The sequence below is a fragment of the Eleutherodactylus coqui genome, chromosome 2, assembly GCF_035609145.1.
Source record: "Eleutherodactylus coqui strain aEleCoq1 chromosome 2, aEleCoq1.hap1, whole genome shotgun sequence".
NCBI classification, from domain to species: Eukaryota; Metazoa; Chordata; class Amphibia; order Anura; family Eleutherodactylidae; genus Eleutherodactylus; species Eleutherodactylus coqui.
Genome location: NC_089838.1, coordinates 230,550,784 through 230,571,273, shown reverse-complemented (window position 1 = coordinate 230,571,273; position 20,490 = coordinate 230,550,784). Strand labels below are relative to the sequence as shown.

Sequence of the window (20,490 nt, the reverse complement as noted above, 5' to 3'; positions counted from 1 at the left end):
ATATATGACTCCATACAAAAGGATGAGTTCATATTCGTACGAGATTTGTGTGTCTTGCAACACACATCTCACGCAAGTTTTACGGCCGTGTGAAAGCAGCCTAAGGGTATGTTTACAGCAGTAAATCCGTGGCAAAATCCACAAAATTTCTTTATCACAATCCTCCGCACCATTGGTATGGATCTTGAAGCAGATTTAGATGCAGATCCACAGCTGATTTCACCCTTTCTCCCATCCAGGCTTGTCCAAGGTCAGGAGTGCAACTCTACTACTACTCTTCTTCGTCTCTATCGCAGTCCAGATGCCCCCACTGGGTTGGGGATGTAGTGCTGATGGTCTTTCCCTTTTGGCTACAGGCAGTCTCCAGTTGCTCAGTCCACCGATCATTTTCCTCTACAAGCAGCTCTCTTGCAACCAGGAGTCCAGGATTTCCTTTCCCTCACCAGCAGCGGCTCCTCTGCAGTCTATTATGCCTCTCTTGGCAGCTCCCCAGCAGCACCTTAGCTCCCTGACAGTCTCTATGCTCTCTTCTACAAGCAGCAAAAATGGTCTTTTATATAGTTTGGGCTCCAGCCATTAAAAGGTTCTGAGTGAGCATGCTCAGTTCTGTGGTGCCAAAATTTGGTGCAAATTCTGGTGTACATAGTGAATTTGATGCAATTTTTTGTGCATGTGCCCCTTACAGTAGCACACCCACTCTCTTAAGGTTTCTTCCCTATTTTCAATCATGTGCATGCTTTAAACCATCTGCACCTTAAAACATTTTTATAATCCACCGTTTCTTACTGCAAGAAGCTCTCCCCAGTGATGCAGCGCTCCACATCTTTGGCTACCACTCTACCCTTCCTTTGCAGACTGCTCACAATATAATACTTACATTCTCCAATATCTGAATCTCCTGCTTTTATTTACAAGACTTTTCTCGAGCTGCACCAGTTCTCTGGAATGCGCTGCCCTGGATCAGATTAATATCCAGTGTTACGTATGCTCTAAATAAGACATCTTAGACAAGTCTGTCATATTCCCTAATCTAACTCCTTGCATTTTACTGCCTCCACTTCTATATTACTACTCAGAACCTGATCCCTTCATCTAACAGCAATCCCCACACTCCATGTATCCTAATGCCTGTAAATATGTCTATACTGACTTGTGCTGGTTCAAGTAGCTTTAGGTATACTACCTTATTTTTTATAAAAGGTTACAAAAGGCACTTTTTTCTTTTTGTATCATCCCTATTTCTCCATGGATTGTAACTAGAGATGAGCGAGCGTACTCGGATAAGCGGTACTCGCTCGAGTAATTGGCTTTATCCGAGTATCGCTGTGCTCGGGTCTGAAGATTCGGGTGCCGCTGCGGCTGACAGGTGAGTCGCAGCGGGGAGCAGGGGAGAGCGGGCGGGAGAGAGGGAGAGAAAGATCTCCCCTCCGTTCCTCCCCGCTCTCCCCTGCAGCTCCCCGCTCTGTGCCGGCACCCGAATCTTTAGCCCCGAGCACAGCGGTACTCGGATAAAGCAAATTACTCGAGCGAGTAGTGCTTATCCGAGTACGCTCGCTCATCTCTAATTGTAACCTCTTGCAAGCAGAACCCCTATTCCTATAGTTTGAACTATTAATCAGTTAGCTCTCTGTAATGTCTGATTTTTGCTGCGGAATATGTTGACATCAGTCATTTTGTGAAATATTTTAGTTTTCACTGTTCTTACTTGAGTTGATTAGTTTGTCACCATATAATTTCTGATTTTGTTTGTACATTCACCCCTAGAATTGTAAAGTACTACAGAATATGTTGGCACTATATAAATAAAAATTATTATTAGTACCCATGTCCAATACTTAAATTGCATATTCTATTTTAATGTATACATACGAGCAGTTCATACTTTGGCATTCACATAGTTAAATAGGTCCATAGTAATGGTCATTTTAGCGGTGTCCATGCATTCAACGATTCTTCATTGCACTCAGTGACGTCAAACTGTTCTTTGGCTCATCAAGCATTACATATAGCATGAGCAAGAGGAAGCTACAGTAGCATCATGACCTTATGGTAATGTCATATTAAGCGCAGTGCATTAGAAGGCCAGTGTGTGATCTTACTGTGTTCCTCCTCAGTGGCTTCCTTTCTCATTATCTGCAGAATTCACCTTGATTACATTTCATGGCTTTGTGCCTCTATAGGTCTCAATGACCTTAGCAGTTTACACAAAGGACAAAGGCCATAAAATTCATCAGAATTTGGTTTAGGTGATCCAACTCTAGGAAATATAACCCTTTCATAAAATGTAATTCATGAAAGAGGTTACATAAAAAAAACTGATATAAACTTATAACATGTAGCACATGTTGAATCTTTACCTAGGGTGAATGATGGCCCTGCCACTTAGCTGTTACTTGTTTTCTCAGGAAAGTCCAATTTCCTACTTTAAGGAAAAAACAAGCATAAATTCTGCTATCTTGGGATTATGTTTGACTATCTTTCCTATACTCCTTTTACTGAATCACTTGCACGCTCATGTCACCTGCGCTCTAAAACCATCTCCAGATTCCACTCTGGAAAACTCTATTGTTGCTCTGATTCATTCTCATCTTTATCTCGGAAATTCACTACTAATCAGTCTTTTCCTCACTAAGCTCTCCCCATTCCAATCTATCCTGAATGCAGCAGCTAGACTCATCTTTCTGTCCAATTAGTACCCCAATGCCTCTTCCCTGTGCCAGTTACTGTGCTGGTTGCCCATACACTTTAGAATGCACTCTCATCCATAAAGCTCTCCACGGTGCTGCACCGCGCTATATCTCCTCCATCATCTCTGTCTGCCAATCTACCCATGCTCTACATTCTGCCAAGAGTCTAGGAGTAACATCCTTCATAATCCGAACATCTCCAATACTTTCCTACTGTTCTCTAAAATGTTCTACCCCAGGCAATCAGATTAGTTCTCAACACCCACAGTTAACCCTTTACAATCCACTGTCTGACGTCTTCAGACATTCTGATTGAAGGCTGTACAGCTCAGATGTCGCAAGACGTCCGGCAGGGTATTCTTACGGTTTATTACTGGCTGTTCTGTTGTCGGGGGCCTCTCCAGCATGTCCCATACAGCAGTACTGGCTCTAGCCAGCAGATGGCGCCATTGTATAATGGCAGAAAGAGAAAGCCTCCTAGGAAACCCAGAATCCAGAATTGATTTGCAAAGGGTTAAAATCATTCCCTAAACACTCATCTCTATAGGCAGGCCCAGCGCATTTCATAAATTAGCTTCTGTCCTTTTGTCATCCTATTTCCTCAAAACCCAATCCCTTAATCCAACAGTATACCCCACACTCCTTGCACCCTAATGCACTTCATATACACACACATACTGATTCATACAATTTTAGGGTCAGTTCACATCAGCATTGCAGGTTCCCTTTTGGAGCCTCCATAGCTGAATTCTGCTCTAATAGAAGATGAAATAGCGCTGCATAAGATTTACTAAGCAAAATGTGCAAACATTTTGACGTAAAAAATGCCAAAAATTGGATTACATGTTGTACACCAAATTGATTGTATTTTTAACGTCTTATGCCTCGATAGTTTTGAAAGGGGAATGGCAAAGGGAAGAAAAGTGGTGAAAGCCATCGCATTTCTATACCACTTTTTGGTGCAAATTATATTGGTGTGTGTATATACCAGCAGACCAGCCAGTGATAAACCTGATATAATGACAAGAAGCTTGCCTAACGTGCCTACTGAGTTGTACCACATTTATTATATTTAATGCAGTTTGCACCATATTTGCTTATCCTTAGAATCCTACATGTTAAGACACTTTTGATAAATGTCCCCCTCCCGTCTGCCTAGTTTGCATAGGTGTGTTAGGACTATGAAATGAATAGCCAGGTGCAGCACTGTTTTAAGTACCACTAATGATAAGGCTAATCGTACTTCCGCAACATGTAGAGAAGCAAGGTGTTCAAGCACAAATGGTTTATAAAGGAGTTTTGTTCAGTGTCCTGGACTTGCAGCCATAAACATCATTTATTTGCTATTATTATTGACTTTCTTTTCTGTATTTTGCTATCTTGAAAAGAAATTCAGTTTCTGATCTAGGGAAAGCTGAAATCCAGCAAGGAGACATACGGGAAATATATAGAGAGTATGCTTGCTATATTTCAGATGACGTCTTTAGAAGAAACATAATTATTGTTGCAATCTATTTAGTAATGACTGCTGCATACATCATACAGTATGACATCATTTATATTGTGCATTATGTAGCACATACTGTACACAGCTACATGCAGCATTGTATTAGAAGTATAAAACAATGTCACATAACTAGATGTGGACTTGTAGATGATAGGGTGGCTTCTATGCAGCGGGGCTTCTATTTCCCTACTCCATTCAGGAGCAGGAAAGGGGAATCCTCTGGCCAAACAGGTCGTATGACGGAACCGAACAGCGCAGAACGAACCCCATTGACTATAACGGGGTCTATTCAGTTTCCTTCACAGCTGCCCGGCACTTTTCCAGAAGAAAAAGTGCTACATGCAGCGTTAGTTCTTCCGGTATTTTGCGCCAGATCTGTGATGAGGTTCCAGCACAGATATAAAACCACCCTAGGTACTTTAGGGAGATTTAAAAAGTTATCTGTCATAATCCAGAAATCAAAAAATGGTAAACTAGCTACTTAAAACACAGTTCAGACCATGGATGCAGTAAGAGAAAAGTAGGGGTTAAAGGAAGGATGTCGCTGGACTTTTTTATAATTCATAGAATTAGAAAAGTCAAATAGAATGATAAGATCCTGCAAAGCCATTAGGACACTCAGTTGCCTGGAAACCAGCCACAAACGCAAGTCTGGAGCCTTGGATGAGTCACCTCCAGCAATGCTTTAATGTACCTCAAAGCAAACACTGTCCACCTGTACGCAGATGGCTCTGATCCTATTACGTATCCATGCTAGAGACAAACCAGATATTTGTTGAGCTGTGTATGGACAAGCAGGCAGCTGTTCTGCATTATTGATAGCCTTACAATGGAAAAACAGTAATACGAATCCTATCGTTAAAGCGGTTGTGCAGGATTAGAAAAACATGACTGCTTTCTTCCAAAAACAGCGCCACTCCTGTCCATGGGCTGTGTGTGGTATTGCAGCTGGGCTGCATGGAAGTGAATAGGGCCAAGCTGCAATGCCACACACAACCCGTAGACAGAGGTGGCAATGTTTTTGAAAGAGAGCAAAGAAGCTTTTCTAATCATGGACAAGTACTGGAGATTAGAAAGTGAATATGAAAACCAGTAAATGTGGTGCTCACCCTGGGGAACAATGAGAAGTTTATTTCTACTATGCTGAGTCTGAATATTACCGAAGTCATCATTACCCTAAAATAAGATACTCAACATGGGCCTGGTATAACGACAACAGGAACAAAATCTTTTCCTCCCACCATATTGAAAATAAGTAATTTCTAAGTGAAGCTGAACTGCTGATAAGAAGGACCACACGCTGTGTTCTGCCTGGGGAGTGCTGATAACATTGTCTCAGCTGTCAGCCCCGTGGTAGAACAAACTGAATGTATTCAGAGAATAGACCACCCGCTGTTCTCTGAATACAGCTCCTATTGGTTCACACAGCCACTAATTGGTACTAATAGGCATTGGTACCAATTAGTAGTTTATGCAAAATGATCGTTCAAAAGCCATCTTTTGAGTGATCATCTTTGTGTATAAGTACACCTTAAATGAGTGCTGATTAAAATGCCCATTGTCAGTTGGTGGTCATTACTATGGGCAGATATCTGACCATTTAAAACCACTCTTACATGGGGCAATCATTTTTATGCCAGCATGAAAGATTCAATTAGCTATTGAATAGGTGTTTGCTTGTTCATCAGCTAATTGTTGGCATATTCAGGGCCCTTTCACAAAAGCATATGCTCAAAAACGCTCGCCACAGCACAATGTATTAGCGCTGTGAACAAGGTTGGACGAGGTAGATTTGCGCACATAAAGGTGCATAGTACTGTACTTTTTGCACATGCAGGGCAAGTTCACACACATGCGATACACCCTTTCTGTGGATTAAAAGGCTATTAGCCTAATGAGATTCAGATGTGTCCTTTTCCCTACGGTTTTGCGCAGTGATCTACATATCCCCTTGTGCATTAGTGCACCTCCCATAGACTTCTATGGTGCCTTTGGTACTCAAATGCGCACAAAAATAGAGCATGCTGCATTTTTTGCTAAGCGTGCAAAACATGCTTGTTGGAACAAACTCATTGAATTTGATGGGTTTTACTCTCTGCGTATTGCAAGTGCAGATTTTACGCGCACAAGCACGCTCTTGTGAAGGGGCTCTTACATAGGCCGATGGTTGGGCAAATGCTTGAATTTTTGCCGTTTTTTGTGAGACAATTAAATGGTCGCAACTAAATTGGTTGGTGAGCTTCCTTTTGCACATTTGCTTAATAACTTCAAGAGAAGGTTCACTTTTATTTATGACGAGTCAGGTCTCATTGGTGACATTCTGTGCTCTGTGAACCCTACTTGCATTCAGTCCCAAAGCAATGAATGGTAGATTTTAATAAACTTAGAGATTCAGGGAGGTGTGCTAGCAGGAGGACAAAGATCTCCACTGATGACAACTTCTCATAGGAGACAACATCATGTTAAAATATGTGTAAAGGTACATCCACATGGGCTGTATTTCCCACTGCGGCGGAGAATCTGCTGCAGATTTTGGCATAATTCTGCAGCAAAATCCATATTGAACCTACAGTAAAAGCTGCATGCGGATTTGTTAGGGATTTTACAACAAATTGCCACAAAAGACTTAGAGTGCAAGGGTAAAATCCATGGAGAGAATGCACAATATACATTGATATGCTTCAGATTTGCAATCTGCATGGCAGGTCAATTTACGCTGCATATTTTTTCGCAGCATTTATGTCCTGTGCGGCTGTACCCTAAAGATGGACCTTCCTATCAAAAAATAAGAAATTACCAAAAACATTTGCTACAAGGTGCTCCATATGTACTAGAAATGGTCACCAGAATCTTGTATGATTGTATTTTGAGATCATTCTTGATTTTTACTAAACCAAGATCCTCTGTAAATAACATTTCATTCCTGATAGCCGGTTACGTGAATATGCTCATTCTGTAATACTCATGCTCTCTTCTCAGCAATATTTTTGAGGTACATGGACAAAATATTGCTAACAAATAATTAATTTCTTTTGCAGAGAACCTGGACGACATGATAGCTGCACAGACAAAGAACAAACTGGGAAAGAATGCAGTAGATCCCAATAACAAAGTCCTTGCAGGTATATTAATGAACATCATGTGTTGTTTGCTCAGTGGGTTCCATAATTATCGGAATAAGCAGACAAGCTATCTAACATTTTCCAGTACAGCCAGCACCAGGCTACGATGTTTGTACATTCTGAATTATCTTCAAGTTTCCGTTACATCACTACTGACGGAAGAGTTATTATTCAAGCTGAGCAGTAGCAGCAGTAAGGGCTTAAACAGATTGCCGTGTTTTCTTAATGTTTTGTGGGCATGGAAATCACACCCATAAAACAGGACAAAATGAAATAATTGGTTTTGTTTTCACTAGCATGATTCTCCTGTGATAATACTATGCGCTAGAAAAAATTCGCCCTGCCCTATCTTTCCCGCATGTAGTTTTCATACGCGTAAGGAAAGATAGGGCAGGACCAATTTTGCTTTTTTTATTAACTGGTGCAATAGCACGAAGTTCGAATGCTAATAAAAAGAAGACTTTTTACAAGCTCAAGCGCCAATATGCTCTGTAGCGGCGAGCATATTTGCTCATGGGCCCGTCTGAAGAAGCCCTAAAGGGCAAAACATTGCAGTTTTTAGACTGAAGCCAGAACTTATTAAATCAATCCATCTGTATGTGCTATGTTCATGTGAAATGGAAGTAACAGAAGGTACTGACCATACAGATACATGTGCAGTGCCCCGTAGGATGACCCCGGACACAGGGCGTACGTTGAGGAGCTGGGAGGGCAAGATGCTGGCTTGTCATGGCAACACTTACCAAGCTCCCTCCCGGAGGGATGCATGTAGTCTTGGCCAGGTCAGCACTGTGCCTCTTCTGGACACCCTTGGAAGAGGGATGACCAATAAACATGAAAACAGGGATAGGTGTTATCACGGGTGACGCCACCATTCTGATGACCCTTAGTGCTAAATAAATGGATCCGCAGACAGAATTAGTGTACCTCAGGTCCCTGGGAATGGTCAGGGCCTGGAAGAACTTTATTTGAATAACTTCAGGATAACACAAGGCCCAATTGACAGTTCTCAAAGTGCAGGTATTAAACAGACTTGAATAATAGTACCTCTACATGGTGAACCCAGACTTCAGAACGGCCATGCGTGAACAACAGACTTAGAAGTACCTCCACCCGGTGATCTCAGACTTCAGGACAGCTGGGTGTGACAAATGAAGAAGAGTACCTCCATGTGGTGATCCAATAACTGCGGACGGCCGCGTAGGAAAAGAGGTCAGAAAGTACCTCTGCACTAGGCCTTGGAAATTGCACTTACTTCTGGCTTACACTCTCTCTCTCTCGGGGCTTACTCTTTTCTCATCATAGATACACACACGCTAGGTAACCTTTCTTCCTTTTCCATTGTTCACCACATGAGAGTTGAAAGTACCCCTATGTGACGGGCACTCTGAAGCCTCAGGGACCAAGAAGAATCTCTAACCCCGAAGAATGGACTGACTTTCCCGTTCTTACACACTCATATTTATAGCCTCACTCATACCATGTGACTGGACATAAATTGATACATTTACAGACAATCCCCAGGGTTTTGCAAATACTTAATCCATCACATGCTGCAGCTGTGCAATACACATAACAGAATGACTAGACAGATTTGCACAGCGGACCAACATCAGACATGACATGTATGGCCAGGAAAGTATGTGCTGGTCCACTACACATGGTAAAGGTAACTCCCACTTAGACAGTGCAAAACTGTATTAAACATGCTACTGAACTACAATGCCCATCGTCCTACTGGCACCTGAAAGTCATTTGATTACAGTGAAAGCACTTCTGGCTCTCTTCTCTATTGCTTCAGTCTTGGCGATCTATATGAACCTAAAGAGTTCTAACTACTTTAGTTTGTGGACAATGAAATGCAGTTTTGCACGTGATAACAACACTGAGCCGCCAAGGAGGAGATGAATACCACCTTAAGAAAACATTATGACCTTCAAAAACTGTAGGCCTAATACCTTACCAGTTATTATAAAGAGAAGAGGAAATAAGAGAATATTGCAGTTATTATTTTAGTCCCCATGTAGAGGGATGTTTCACAGACCCCTTCCATGTTCAGGCTCACTTGCCTAAGTACATGTGTATCATTTACCCAATAACTTGATAAGTAGAGGTTTATTTATTTGTACAGCCCTTTATAGTTATTCTATTCCTGCTGCAATAGAAATCCGTTCTTGAAGCAATTATTTCCTGCTGAGCTTGTTATTCATAGCCACCAATTTGAACAAGCAGACCTGCAGTGTAAAGAATGGGGAAGGTATAAAGCAGTAGTCTGAACCTGTAATGAGACAAGAGGTAGATTTCAGACTTCTAAGTAGACAATATAACTATGCTGCGGTCACTAAGAGTAGCAGGACCATAACAGAGCAGGGCTATGAAAACAGCTAAGCAATACCCAAAAGTACTGCCTTACATACAATTTGGTTGTCCTCCAATATAAACATCAATCTATGAAGAGAACCTGACCCTTAAATAATTTCTAGGGAATGTGACGGCTCCTTTTGACCAATGCTTGCAGCTTCTTTATGTTATAAATTGCTGTATAGGGGAAATCTGAACCCCCACATTTTCCCAGCTGTCAATGTAAATTATGCTTGAAGTGCTTATCAAGTGATAGTGATGTGTAGTCACAAGATACCCAGGGTTGTTTATCTGTCATGTAACTGGCTAAAAATAAAAAAAAAATGCAAATTTTTAGTCTTTTCTAATGATATATAGAGCAGTTGAAGGGGTTGTTCAGTTACCGGGAAATATTAATTCAATAGCACAAGTGTCGTAAAATAGCAAACCGAGCAGTACTTACCCATCCTCTGCCTCAGGTTACAGCATCTCCTTTCTGAACTCCTGGCATCATGGTGCCCAGGATGTTAGCACTGATGCCAGGAGAACAGGCGGTGATGCTGCAGCCTCTGATTGGCTGCGCCAATCAGGTGACTTCCACTGACATTCTCTTCCACAACAATCACCGGGAGGACAGTGGGGCAACAGTGCTGGATCCTTGTGGCAGAGGACAGGTAAGTACTGCTCTGTTTGACATTTTAAGACACTTGGTGCTATTGAATCAATGTTGTCCAGTAAGTGGACAACCCTTTTAAAGGACAGAACAAGTATTCTATTACTTGCCTTACCTAATTTCCCTTGCACCTCTTGTAGTGTCTTGTTCTTGAATACTCTGTAATCCCTCATAACTGTCTTGTCACTCATCACTTGTTCTTCATCAATCATCATCACATATCATGTATTGGACAGGCTCTTCACACTTTACAGTCTTAATATACAGACAGATATTGATGCTGAAGTAATAATGTACCTTCAGATGCAAAGTGTAAGCCTTTGTTATGTTTTAGGTTTTTTTGGATAGACCTCTTGGTGCAGATCTGAAACAAAATAGTGCAGCATGGTGCTGTATTTTTTCCGGGAAGATTTTGGGTGGCGTGCTGAAATACGGACTGACCCCATAATAGTCAGTGTGGTTCGTCTGGCACCGTTTGAGTTGCTTCAAATCTGGTGGTTTCCATATTTTTATTGTTCCACTCCAAGGAAGGAGCTGAACAATGGAAATAAAAGCACAGATGTGAAAGCAATGCCTATCTTCAAATATCTGAAACTACTAATACATGAGATAAAGTTGTATTTATACAATATGTATATAATTGTGTGTTTATAAAATGTTTATATTTGACGTATTGAACTTTTATTTACACAATAATATATTTTTCCCATCTGCTGGTGCTAACTGTACAGTACAATTAAACAGGACACACAATACTGTATATTATAATGCCATTCTAACATTAAATATTCTGAGATAAAGGTTAGAAGAAAGTGGAGTATATGACACTTGCCAAGAAGTGAATTATTTATTCCTCAACAGTCTCTTAAGATAAGCCCTATCTTCTTTTGATGCAGCTGACAAAACAGATGAGGAATCGGATAGCACTAAGGAAGCTGCAGCCATCATGGAAAAAGAATATGAAAAATTAAAGGATTCTACAAAACCAGAAGAGCCCAAAGAAACTGGAGACAGTAAAAAACACAAAGGTAAATATATAAAGGAGCAGAATAGAGATGAGCGAGCATACTCGAGAAGGCAAACTACTCGATCGAGTAGTGCCTTATTCGAGTACCTGCCCGCTCGTCTCTAAACATTCGGCTGCCGGTGTGGATGAGAGGTGAGTTGCGGCGGTGAACAGGGGGGAGAGAGGGAGAGAGAGATCCCGCCCCCCCCCCCCCCCCCGTTTCTCCCCGCTCTTCCCTGCCGCTACCCGCCCCCTGCTGGCAGCCGAATCTTTAGAGACGAGCGGGCAGGTACTCAAATAAGGCACTACTCGCTTGAGTAGTTTGCCTTCTCGAGTATGCTCGCTCATCTCTAGAGCAGAATAACCTATTGCATAGGGTAAGATTTCATTGTTCCATACGTGTCCTACTGAGAAGATCTTGTCATAATGGGGTGATAAATAATGAAGTCAAGTTCGTAGATGAGGACACTTGCGGAATAGCAGTATACATCAATATCACAATGAAAAACTGCAGGAAAGCAGATTTAGCTAATGGTTTTATGGGTGTTTTGTTGTACAAAATATTGAGGAGATAGATATTATATCTGAAGTTTATTGGTTTTACATGATGCTTTTTAGGGTAGTAAGACGAGTGACAAAGACTAAAATCAAACTTGTTCCTCCCTTCAAATGATTTAGTTCTAAGACCCCAGATTGTCACTTGCTCAAAGTAAGTTTTTACATACCCTGTTTCCCCGAAAATAAGACGCGTCTTATATTAATTTTTGCTCCCAAATATTCGCTACGTCTTATTTTCAGGGGGTGTCTTATTTTTCAATGAAGAAGAATTCACATTTATTGTTTAACAAAAAAAATGAACATTTATTACCGTATATACTGCACAGTACCGTAGTTGTCACCACAAACCAATATAGCTAGACAAACTGTGAAAACAAAGCAAAAATTACTCAATGACGGTCATGTCATCATCTTCTGGCACATCATCATAAACATCTGAACCCGGAATCTCCTGCTGAATTTCTTGACACTCCATTTCTTGTAAAATCTTCGGGCCAAAGCAGGAAGGTTTTTGCCCCAAGAATCTTCCACGATTCCTTTCTTGTACTCAACGGAATAGCTCTTTCTTTTTGCGCTCATGTCTAGGGGTAAAAATATACGGTAGCAACATTGTTTATTTCTTGTACTTTAGACTCTTCAGCAAAAAAGCAGACACCCCCTTATTGAATCAAAATGACACACTGTTTACCTGACTCACATACAGGGCCACAAAAAATAAGAGCTGTAAAGTACCTGGCTCCCACACACTGTCTGGAGACTGTAAAGCTCACCCCCTAAGGCTGGAAATACACTCTGTGAGAACCCAGCCTTAAGAATCACACATATGGTTGCCTGACTCACGCACAGAGCCATAAAAAAAAATAAGGGCTGTAATTTAAGTAACGTACCTGTCTGCAGACAGAAGTTCCTCTTGAAAGCAGGGATGGTATTGCAGCTTCCGGCCACCAGGGGGAGCTCATCACAGCAGACGTGTGCAGCAGCAACAGAACGACAGTATGGAGTTTTCCAGCCAGCAAGGGGAGCTCACAACAGCACACTCGTACAGCACAGCAGGGACAGGAAAACAGCAGACTGTCTGCAGATCTACCTATACATCTGGAGGTAGAGAGAATGGGGATGGCAGCAGGGGACAGGCCTCTCGACTTGCCTGCACACTTTAGTATGCCTTATTATTGGGGTGTGCCTTATATTAGCGATTTCTGCAAATTTCTTAATGTGTCTTATTTTCAGGGGGTGCCTTATTTTCGGGGAAACACGGTAGTTATAGCAGCATTTTATGTACACTTTAGGCCTCTTTCACACGGGCTACAAATCTCGCTACATAATCATCGCTACAAAGCGCATGTATGTGAAGCCCATGGTGTCCAATGGGTTCTTTCAGGCTACAAAACGTCTCATGTGAAAGAACCCATTGGAAACCATGGGCTTCACATACATGCATTTTGGAGTGATGATTTTGTAGCCCGTGTGAAAGAGGCCTTAGATTTGGGTTTAGCCAACTTGAATCTAATGTGTATGGGCAGGTTTAGGTTGGTCTCAGATGGTCACAACTTGGCCTCATTTTACCATTTCAGCTGGAAAAAAAATAATTAGATTACAGTTCACTATAAGTTTGGTTCAATATTGTGGGTCTTCGGGTCTTACGGCTGTAATATGGATGCTAAAATGCAGCAAAATTACACTCATCTGAAACCAGCATGGAGATGGCAATACACATTAAAGCCAGACAAACCTAATGTGTGTCTCCTGACTGGGACTCTTAAAATTTCAAGTATGGGCCATCTCAAAGCTAGCCAGACAATACGTGAACATTCTTTGAAAAACTGAAATCTTTCGTGAAAGGTTGACATTATACTTAAATCACAGGTCATATATACAGATGTATTTCAAATGTACGGTACAACATTGTTGGGATAGTTTTTGTTATACAGTATTATGGAAAAGTCAATAAAAACAAGTTGCAAAAAAAAGCTAGCCAGATACATAAGATAACTGTCGACAGAACAGCTGACACATGTTTTACCCAACTCTACTGTAAACTTGCACATTTCCCTCTGATGTGTATGGCCAACTTTAGACCGTCTTAAGGTACATTAACACACTGCAGATTTTGATGCGGATCTGCACCTAAATTTGCAATATAATCTATGTCAAAATGTAAAGCAATGGCGGATTTTAATGTGGTTTTTGGCATGGAAATTGATGCAGATTTTGGTGGAGATTTTTCACTGCGGAAAAACTGCTCAAATTCCGCTATGTGTAAATATACCCTATAAGTGGCCAGCTTAAACAACTTAATATATATCACTATGTTTAGGCGTAAGCATAAAAGCTGCTAAAGGGGTATTCCAGTGATATTAAGTTATCCCGTATCCACAGGATAGCTGATCGGTGCGGTTCCAATTTCCGAGACCCTCACCAATCACCAGAATGGGTGTCCCATGTCCCCAGAGAGACTCCTAAAATGAATGGAGCAGCAGCGCACATGCTTGGCCACCACTCTGTTCAGTGACAGTGCCAGAAATTGTCAAACGCTTGAATTGAACTCAGCTATTTTCGGTGCTCCCGTTGAAATGAATGGTGCAGGTGCAGTAGCAAAGCATATACGCTGTCACTCAATTCATTTTGCCAGTCTCTCAGGGAACATAGAACCCCCATTCCAGTGATTGGTAGCGGTTGGACCCCACTAATCAGCTACTTACCACTTTAAATGATGAAGTGACACATTACATGTCGACACAGGCTGCCACATGCAGATGTTGAGAGATTCTGCCAACACATCTGGTCCATTGACAGTCTCCAGTGCTGGAACGAGAAAAGCTCTATGTAATTTTTGTCATTATCACTGTGGATCGGGTTTCATTACTATTAGATCTTAACACCGGTAATTAATGTTTTAAGCAGTTTTTCCGCTTTCAGATAAAATCCACTATTCTAACATCATGTTTACTGAGTGCACCACATGGGTATTCACTGGGATAAGTACACTTCTAGATGAGGTTTTAAAACGTTGTTATGTTCTTGGAAAAAGGAAGAACATTTTGATATTAAATAGATACTGAAAATAGCATTGCTGCATCAAACTGCTTATTATCCCATTATCCATCAATCATTAACAATCTCTGCTCTTCTCTCCAGGGAAAGCTGAAACATATTTAGAAGCAATCAAAAAGAATATTGAATGGCTGAAAACTCACAACAAACAGGAGAACAAAGAAGGTATCGCAAGTATGATGCAAACCATTTATTTACATTGGAAGTGATACAATGAGCAGGGACAATTTACTGACTATGGGTTTGCGCCATTCCATCCTCTTCATTACCAACCAGATGATAGGTAGAAAGGAGTCTTTTAAGTGAATTTACAATATAATAGAAACATTTGAAATAGTGGAAAAAGAGGTAATTATGCAGCTTTAACTATAGGATATTACTCACAGCTGCATGTTTGTTGTTTGGAACCCTGATGCCCCATCTGTTGGCATTGCTAACTAGAAGAAATCTATTGGCTAAGAATTTACATTTAGAGCCATAAGCAGAGAAGAATACGTGTTTTCACACTTATGTGGCAACAGCTTATTCCCTGGTTGAACTAAGGGCTCAAGACTCTGGAATGGAGCCAGTTCAGAGGTTTTTCGGAGGCTCGGAGCAATGTTTATGCAGGGGGAAGAATACCTCCATACACATGCAGTCCAATGGTGCATGCTACCATTTCTTTCCTGTCGGATTGACACAAAATTGGAAGCATACAGAGATGCAGCAGAGGACTTATATACAGTATCTCTACAGCTGCCTTATTGTAGCTCTGTACAAAAACTGAACCATAATAGAGGCATGTGCGTGAGCCTAAAGAATTGGTTAAATCGGACATGTTTCTTTGTTGTTTCCCTGGTTGACAGTCAGGCTGTCTCCTACACAATAAACTGCCAACAGCTCGTGTAAATGTTGGTTGGGGTTTAATAGTAATGCGGCCTGCAATACCAAAGCTGGGCCACTGTAGGGGCAACGGCGCTGTCAGCTTCCTGCAGAATTGAGCTCAGTGCACGAGCGCATCAGCCCTGATCAGTATGAGTCCCCAGGCAATTGACCCCTGCCAAACTACTAATGATGACTTATCTTGAGGATAGGCCATCAATAGTTTACAACTGGACAACCTATTTGAACTACAGGGGGGGGACAAAAATATGGAAACACTGTACAAAATGCATGCCTTACATAGAATTCTAAATCATATTTCAATAAGACACGGAGACCGATTTTAAGTAGAGGTAAGATGACACAGATGCTGCCTGAGGAACAAGGTTTCATTGGTCAGGGGTTTGAGGCATGCAGCTGCTGTTACCAGCTGGCTCCAAAAACACCCAGAGCAGGGCAAGAGGTGAAGTAAACACAAATTTGGCAGGAAAGCTCTCAGCCAAGCAGGGGTTAAAAGGACAGCTCAATGCTAATAATTTAAAGCCCACACATTTCGTAAGGCGTTTTAATATTTTTGTCCATCCCTTGTATTTTCCAAAGATTTTCATTGTGTGTCAGTAAGCACCACCAGAAAGACATTAACCTTTGACATGAAGTTAGAACATTGAATCAAGCTGCTGAACATAAATCAAGCACCTTGTTAAGGACAATTTTACTTTGCTTTCATGAAAGAGGGTTTTTTCCAATATCAATGGAAATATAAGATCAGTGGAGCTCTGTGAGCCAGATACTACCTGTGCTCAGTGCTACAGTCTTTCACTGCTAATTAGATATTTTTGGGAACTTTTAATCTCCAACATAGACGTTTTATAGAATCACCATTGATTCTGTTCAGAACTAAAAGGGGTTTAGTCATTTACCAGGAACTGCAGCACCTTTGTTCCAAGATCTAGTAGGGATCCCGACTTATTCTGCAATGCAATACCTTAGACAGTTCATATGACATACAAAGGAAAAAAAAAACTTTTTCCTTAACTTCACAGACTATTTACAATAATTTATGGATAGCTAATATGCATTAATGACACATTATTGTATATGATATACTCTATCTTGGAAAATATTATTGGATGTCCAGAACAATAATTTGCATTCTTATTATGAGGGACCTTTTTTTCTCTTCTATGGAAGCACCAAATTTCTACCCCCAAGTCAATTAATTTTGGTGTAGGTGCAAGCAAAGCATTTCTTTGTTTAAGTTGACCCACCATCATGCCAAAGTGTCCTTGACTAAACTGCTATCCGTTACTGCCCCTACTACAAAAGTGCGAAGGTCTGGCCATTGCAATCTTCCACACAACACCTGCCCATGTTTTATTTAAGCCTGATTGAGAAAGACTGGTCTACATAATATAGTATAGGACTATTAAAAAATGTGAGATACACAGAACTCCAGCACAGAACCACTGATAAAATGCGTTCTACGTGACCTATATATATGATAACTATATGTATAGCATAAGGTAATGTGTTTTTTTTTCTCTCCAGATTATGATCTTTCAAAACTGAGAGACTTCATTGACCAGCAGGCAGACACCTACGTAGAAAAAGGAATCCTGGACCAAGAAGAAGCCAATGTAATAAAGCGCATCTACAGTAGTCTGTGAGGAAGAAACTGAGCAGCGCTCTTTACTACCATGGGAAATAAGCTTTAGATTTAGAAATTATCACTATGATCCAAAACCCACACTTTTCCAATGTACTGTTAGAAAACAGGTTGATTTACTAAAGATATTAAACTGTTCAGCAGGCAGATTGAGGCCTTTTCACGATTTTTAATTGTATATTTACGCATTTTGGTTAATTTTACATGAATCTAATAAAGATGTTACATCGATAGCAGTAGCAGGTCGCACATATCGTGATCCTTAAAATGGCCGTCCACTTTACAAATGCTTTTTGGGGCTTGTTTACTTAAAGGGACTGTCCAGTTGGAAACTATTGATGGCCTATCCTCAGGACGCCTTTCAATAGTAGACTGGCAGGGGTACACTGGCCGGCATCCTTACCTACCGACTGTTCACTGGGGTGGTGTACTCGTGCACTGAGCACATTTCTACAGGAAGTAAACAGCTCCATTTCCACTGTAGTGACCACACTTGGTATTACAAACAAGGTTCTCATTGAAATAAATAGAAACTTGAGCTGCAATACCAAGTTTGACCACTGCAGTGGGAATGGAGCTGTCTGTTTTCTGTATAAATCAAGTTTGTGTACAAGTGCACTGAACCCAATGAACAGCTGATGATCGGGGATTCTGGGGGATGGACACTCGCCAATCTACTATTGATGACCCATCTTGGGGATAGGCCATCAATAGTTTACAACTGGACAGCCCCTTTAATGTGGTCTATCTGATCCCCAGATTGGGATTCCACCATTAGATAAAGTTCTCAGCACTGGAGGATGTCCATTAATCAAAAAGCGCAGCCTTATCTTTTGCTAGTGTAGTGGAGGAATGTGCGTAACCCTTGTTCAACTCTATATATAAAATTACCCATAATCAGGTAATCAAGAGGAACACAGAATCTGGATTACTACATCCCCAAATGCTGGACATGTACAGGCTTTATGTTACGCTCATGACTACGATGACGCTGTAGGTAGCTCTCCAATATATGGCTCTCCAGCGGTTGCAAAAATATTAACTCCTTGCTTGCCTGGACAGACGCATGCTGGAGCTTGGAACTTTGCATCCGCTTGAGAGCACTCTAATAGGGGCAAATGGGACAAACAAGAATGAATGAGAAGGCAGTGCTTCGTGAACACATCTATGGTGGAGCTCTATGAAATCACTAGCTCTTGGTGAATAGTGAGACTTCTCTTTATTGGTTTAGCTCACTGCTGATGGCAGATGCACTTTAATAAATCATCCTGTTCAACCCCGTTGCATCAGTCTAATTTGTAAGCGCAACAGACCAGTACCTCTCGTTTACGACAATGCCATTTGCTTGCATTCATATCAGTAGATCTTTAGTGGGATTGCTTCCATCCTTCTCATCAACAGGACTGAGGTAGCCTGGATTTTCATAAGCAGTAAATCTTTCTTACACCAGTGAACTTTCTTAATCTTCTGTATATTATATAGGATTCCTTGAATAAATAAAACCTTTACCAACTTTCTATGGAAATCTATGGACTAAGTTCTCAGTCAACATTCAGTGTTTATAGTCAATATTTCACAATACAGATGGATGGATTTATATGTAACCATTTCTTTCGCGTACTAGAGTAAAGGTACCTTTACATGGGACAACTATTGTCTAAACAATCGCTCGGAAGAAAACCGGTCACCCAAAAGGGTCACGAGCAATAATTCACTCACTGGTCGTTTGCGTTTCAGCTTCCATTACCTGGATCAAAAGTTGTCTGGTGTAAAATCACAGTTGTTCATACGGGAATGGCTTACCAATGAATTTGGCCGGAGATCCCACTAAAAATGATAAGTAACGAGTAGAGATGAGCGAGCACCCAAATGCTCGGGTCCGCGTTAGTCGAGTCGAGCTTTTCGTAAAATTCGAGAGCTCTACTTGAGTAACGAACCCCATTGACTACAATGGGAGACTCGAGCATTTTTGTATGTGGAACGCAGGGTCCCGAGTTTTTTGGTCTCTCTCTCTGTCTCTCTCTCGCCCCTTCCCCTTACTGCCAGACCAAAAATTTTCAAATGACGCGCGCTGCGTCGCAGCAGGGAGGGGCCAAAACAGGCACATCACAGTGGGGAGGAGCCAAAAACTGGGGCGGGGTCGAACACAATTTGATGCTTGTTCGAGTAACGAGCACCATCGAGTACGCTAATATTCGAATGAGCATCAAGCTCGCCAGAGTACGTTCGCTCAACTCTACTAACGAACAATAAGTGCTCTGTGTAAAAGCTTCCAAACAACGGTCGTTTTTTGCACTTCAACGACATTTCTGAACGAGTCTCTGAAGTATAGTTGCTCGTTGTAAAAGTACCTTAACTCAACGCGTTGTTTCACAACGGACCTTGATGGTGTATTGCTCAGATGTACGATCAAAGTCTGAAGAGCCAACCACTCTAACAAAACTTACTAAGTTATCTAAACTGCTGAATAACTATGGTGCACAACAAAAAGTGACAAATCAGCTCTGATACATCTGTATATGTTATATGAATCTTTAGAATTATAACAATATAACGATTGAGGAATCAGATTCAGCTCTGATACATTTCCAGGTCTACATTGTAAACTCAATGAATAAATCAAAAGGGATTGACTGGAAACATAATTCAGCTCCTATATTACACAATGGTTTACCAATCATTCTAGTGTATGATCAGTTGTATACGCTCTCTTACATCATAAACCTGTATGTCCTATGCAGTTAATTATTCACACCTGTTCATTTGTATAATTCATCTAATTTGATTAAACTTTACAAGAAGGGTATTTTGCAATAACACATTGGAATTCCTGTTTATTGTACAGCTTTTTATTCAGCACTGCATGAAGACGGGTTCAGTAATGATGTAACTTTACTCACATTTAATTGCAATTCCAGGATTCTCTGCTAGAGGTGCCCGTGCAAATAACTACGTTTGTCATGTGGCCTAAACTGCATGGGGTTTTACCATGGATGGCCATAAAAGCTACGAATCT

The 20,490-nt window shown here is 41.1% G+C and overlaps 1 protein-coding gene across 3 annotated transcripts in view; it reads left to right on the top strand.

Annotated features, from left to right (window-relative positions):
• Positions 1-18,750, top strand: part of SCG3 (secretogranin III) — a 46,513-nt gene extending 27,763 nt beyond the window's left edge. For 2 of the 3 annotated variants that reach the window (XM_066592602.1, XM_066592600.1), the window contains 4 exons: positions 7,233-7,316; positions 11,226-11,357; positions 15,032-15,121; positions 17,357-18,750. In XM_066592602.1, the coding sequence (XP_066448699.1) occupies positions 7,233-7,316; positions 11,226-11,357; positions 15,032-15,121; positions 17,357-17,475 (425 nt within the window). In that variant the 3' untranslated portion in view covers positions 17,476-18,750. The remainder of the gene's footprint in view (positions 1-7,232; positions 7,317-11,225; positions 11,358-15,031; positions 15,122-17,356) is intronic. The other variant, XM_066592601.1, reaches the window with a different exon arrangement.
• Positions 18,751-20,490: the final 1,740 nt, after the last annotated feature.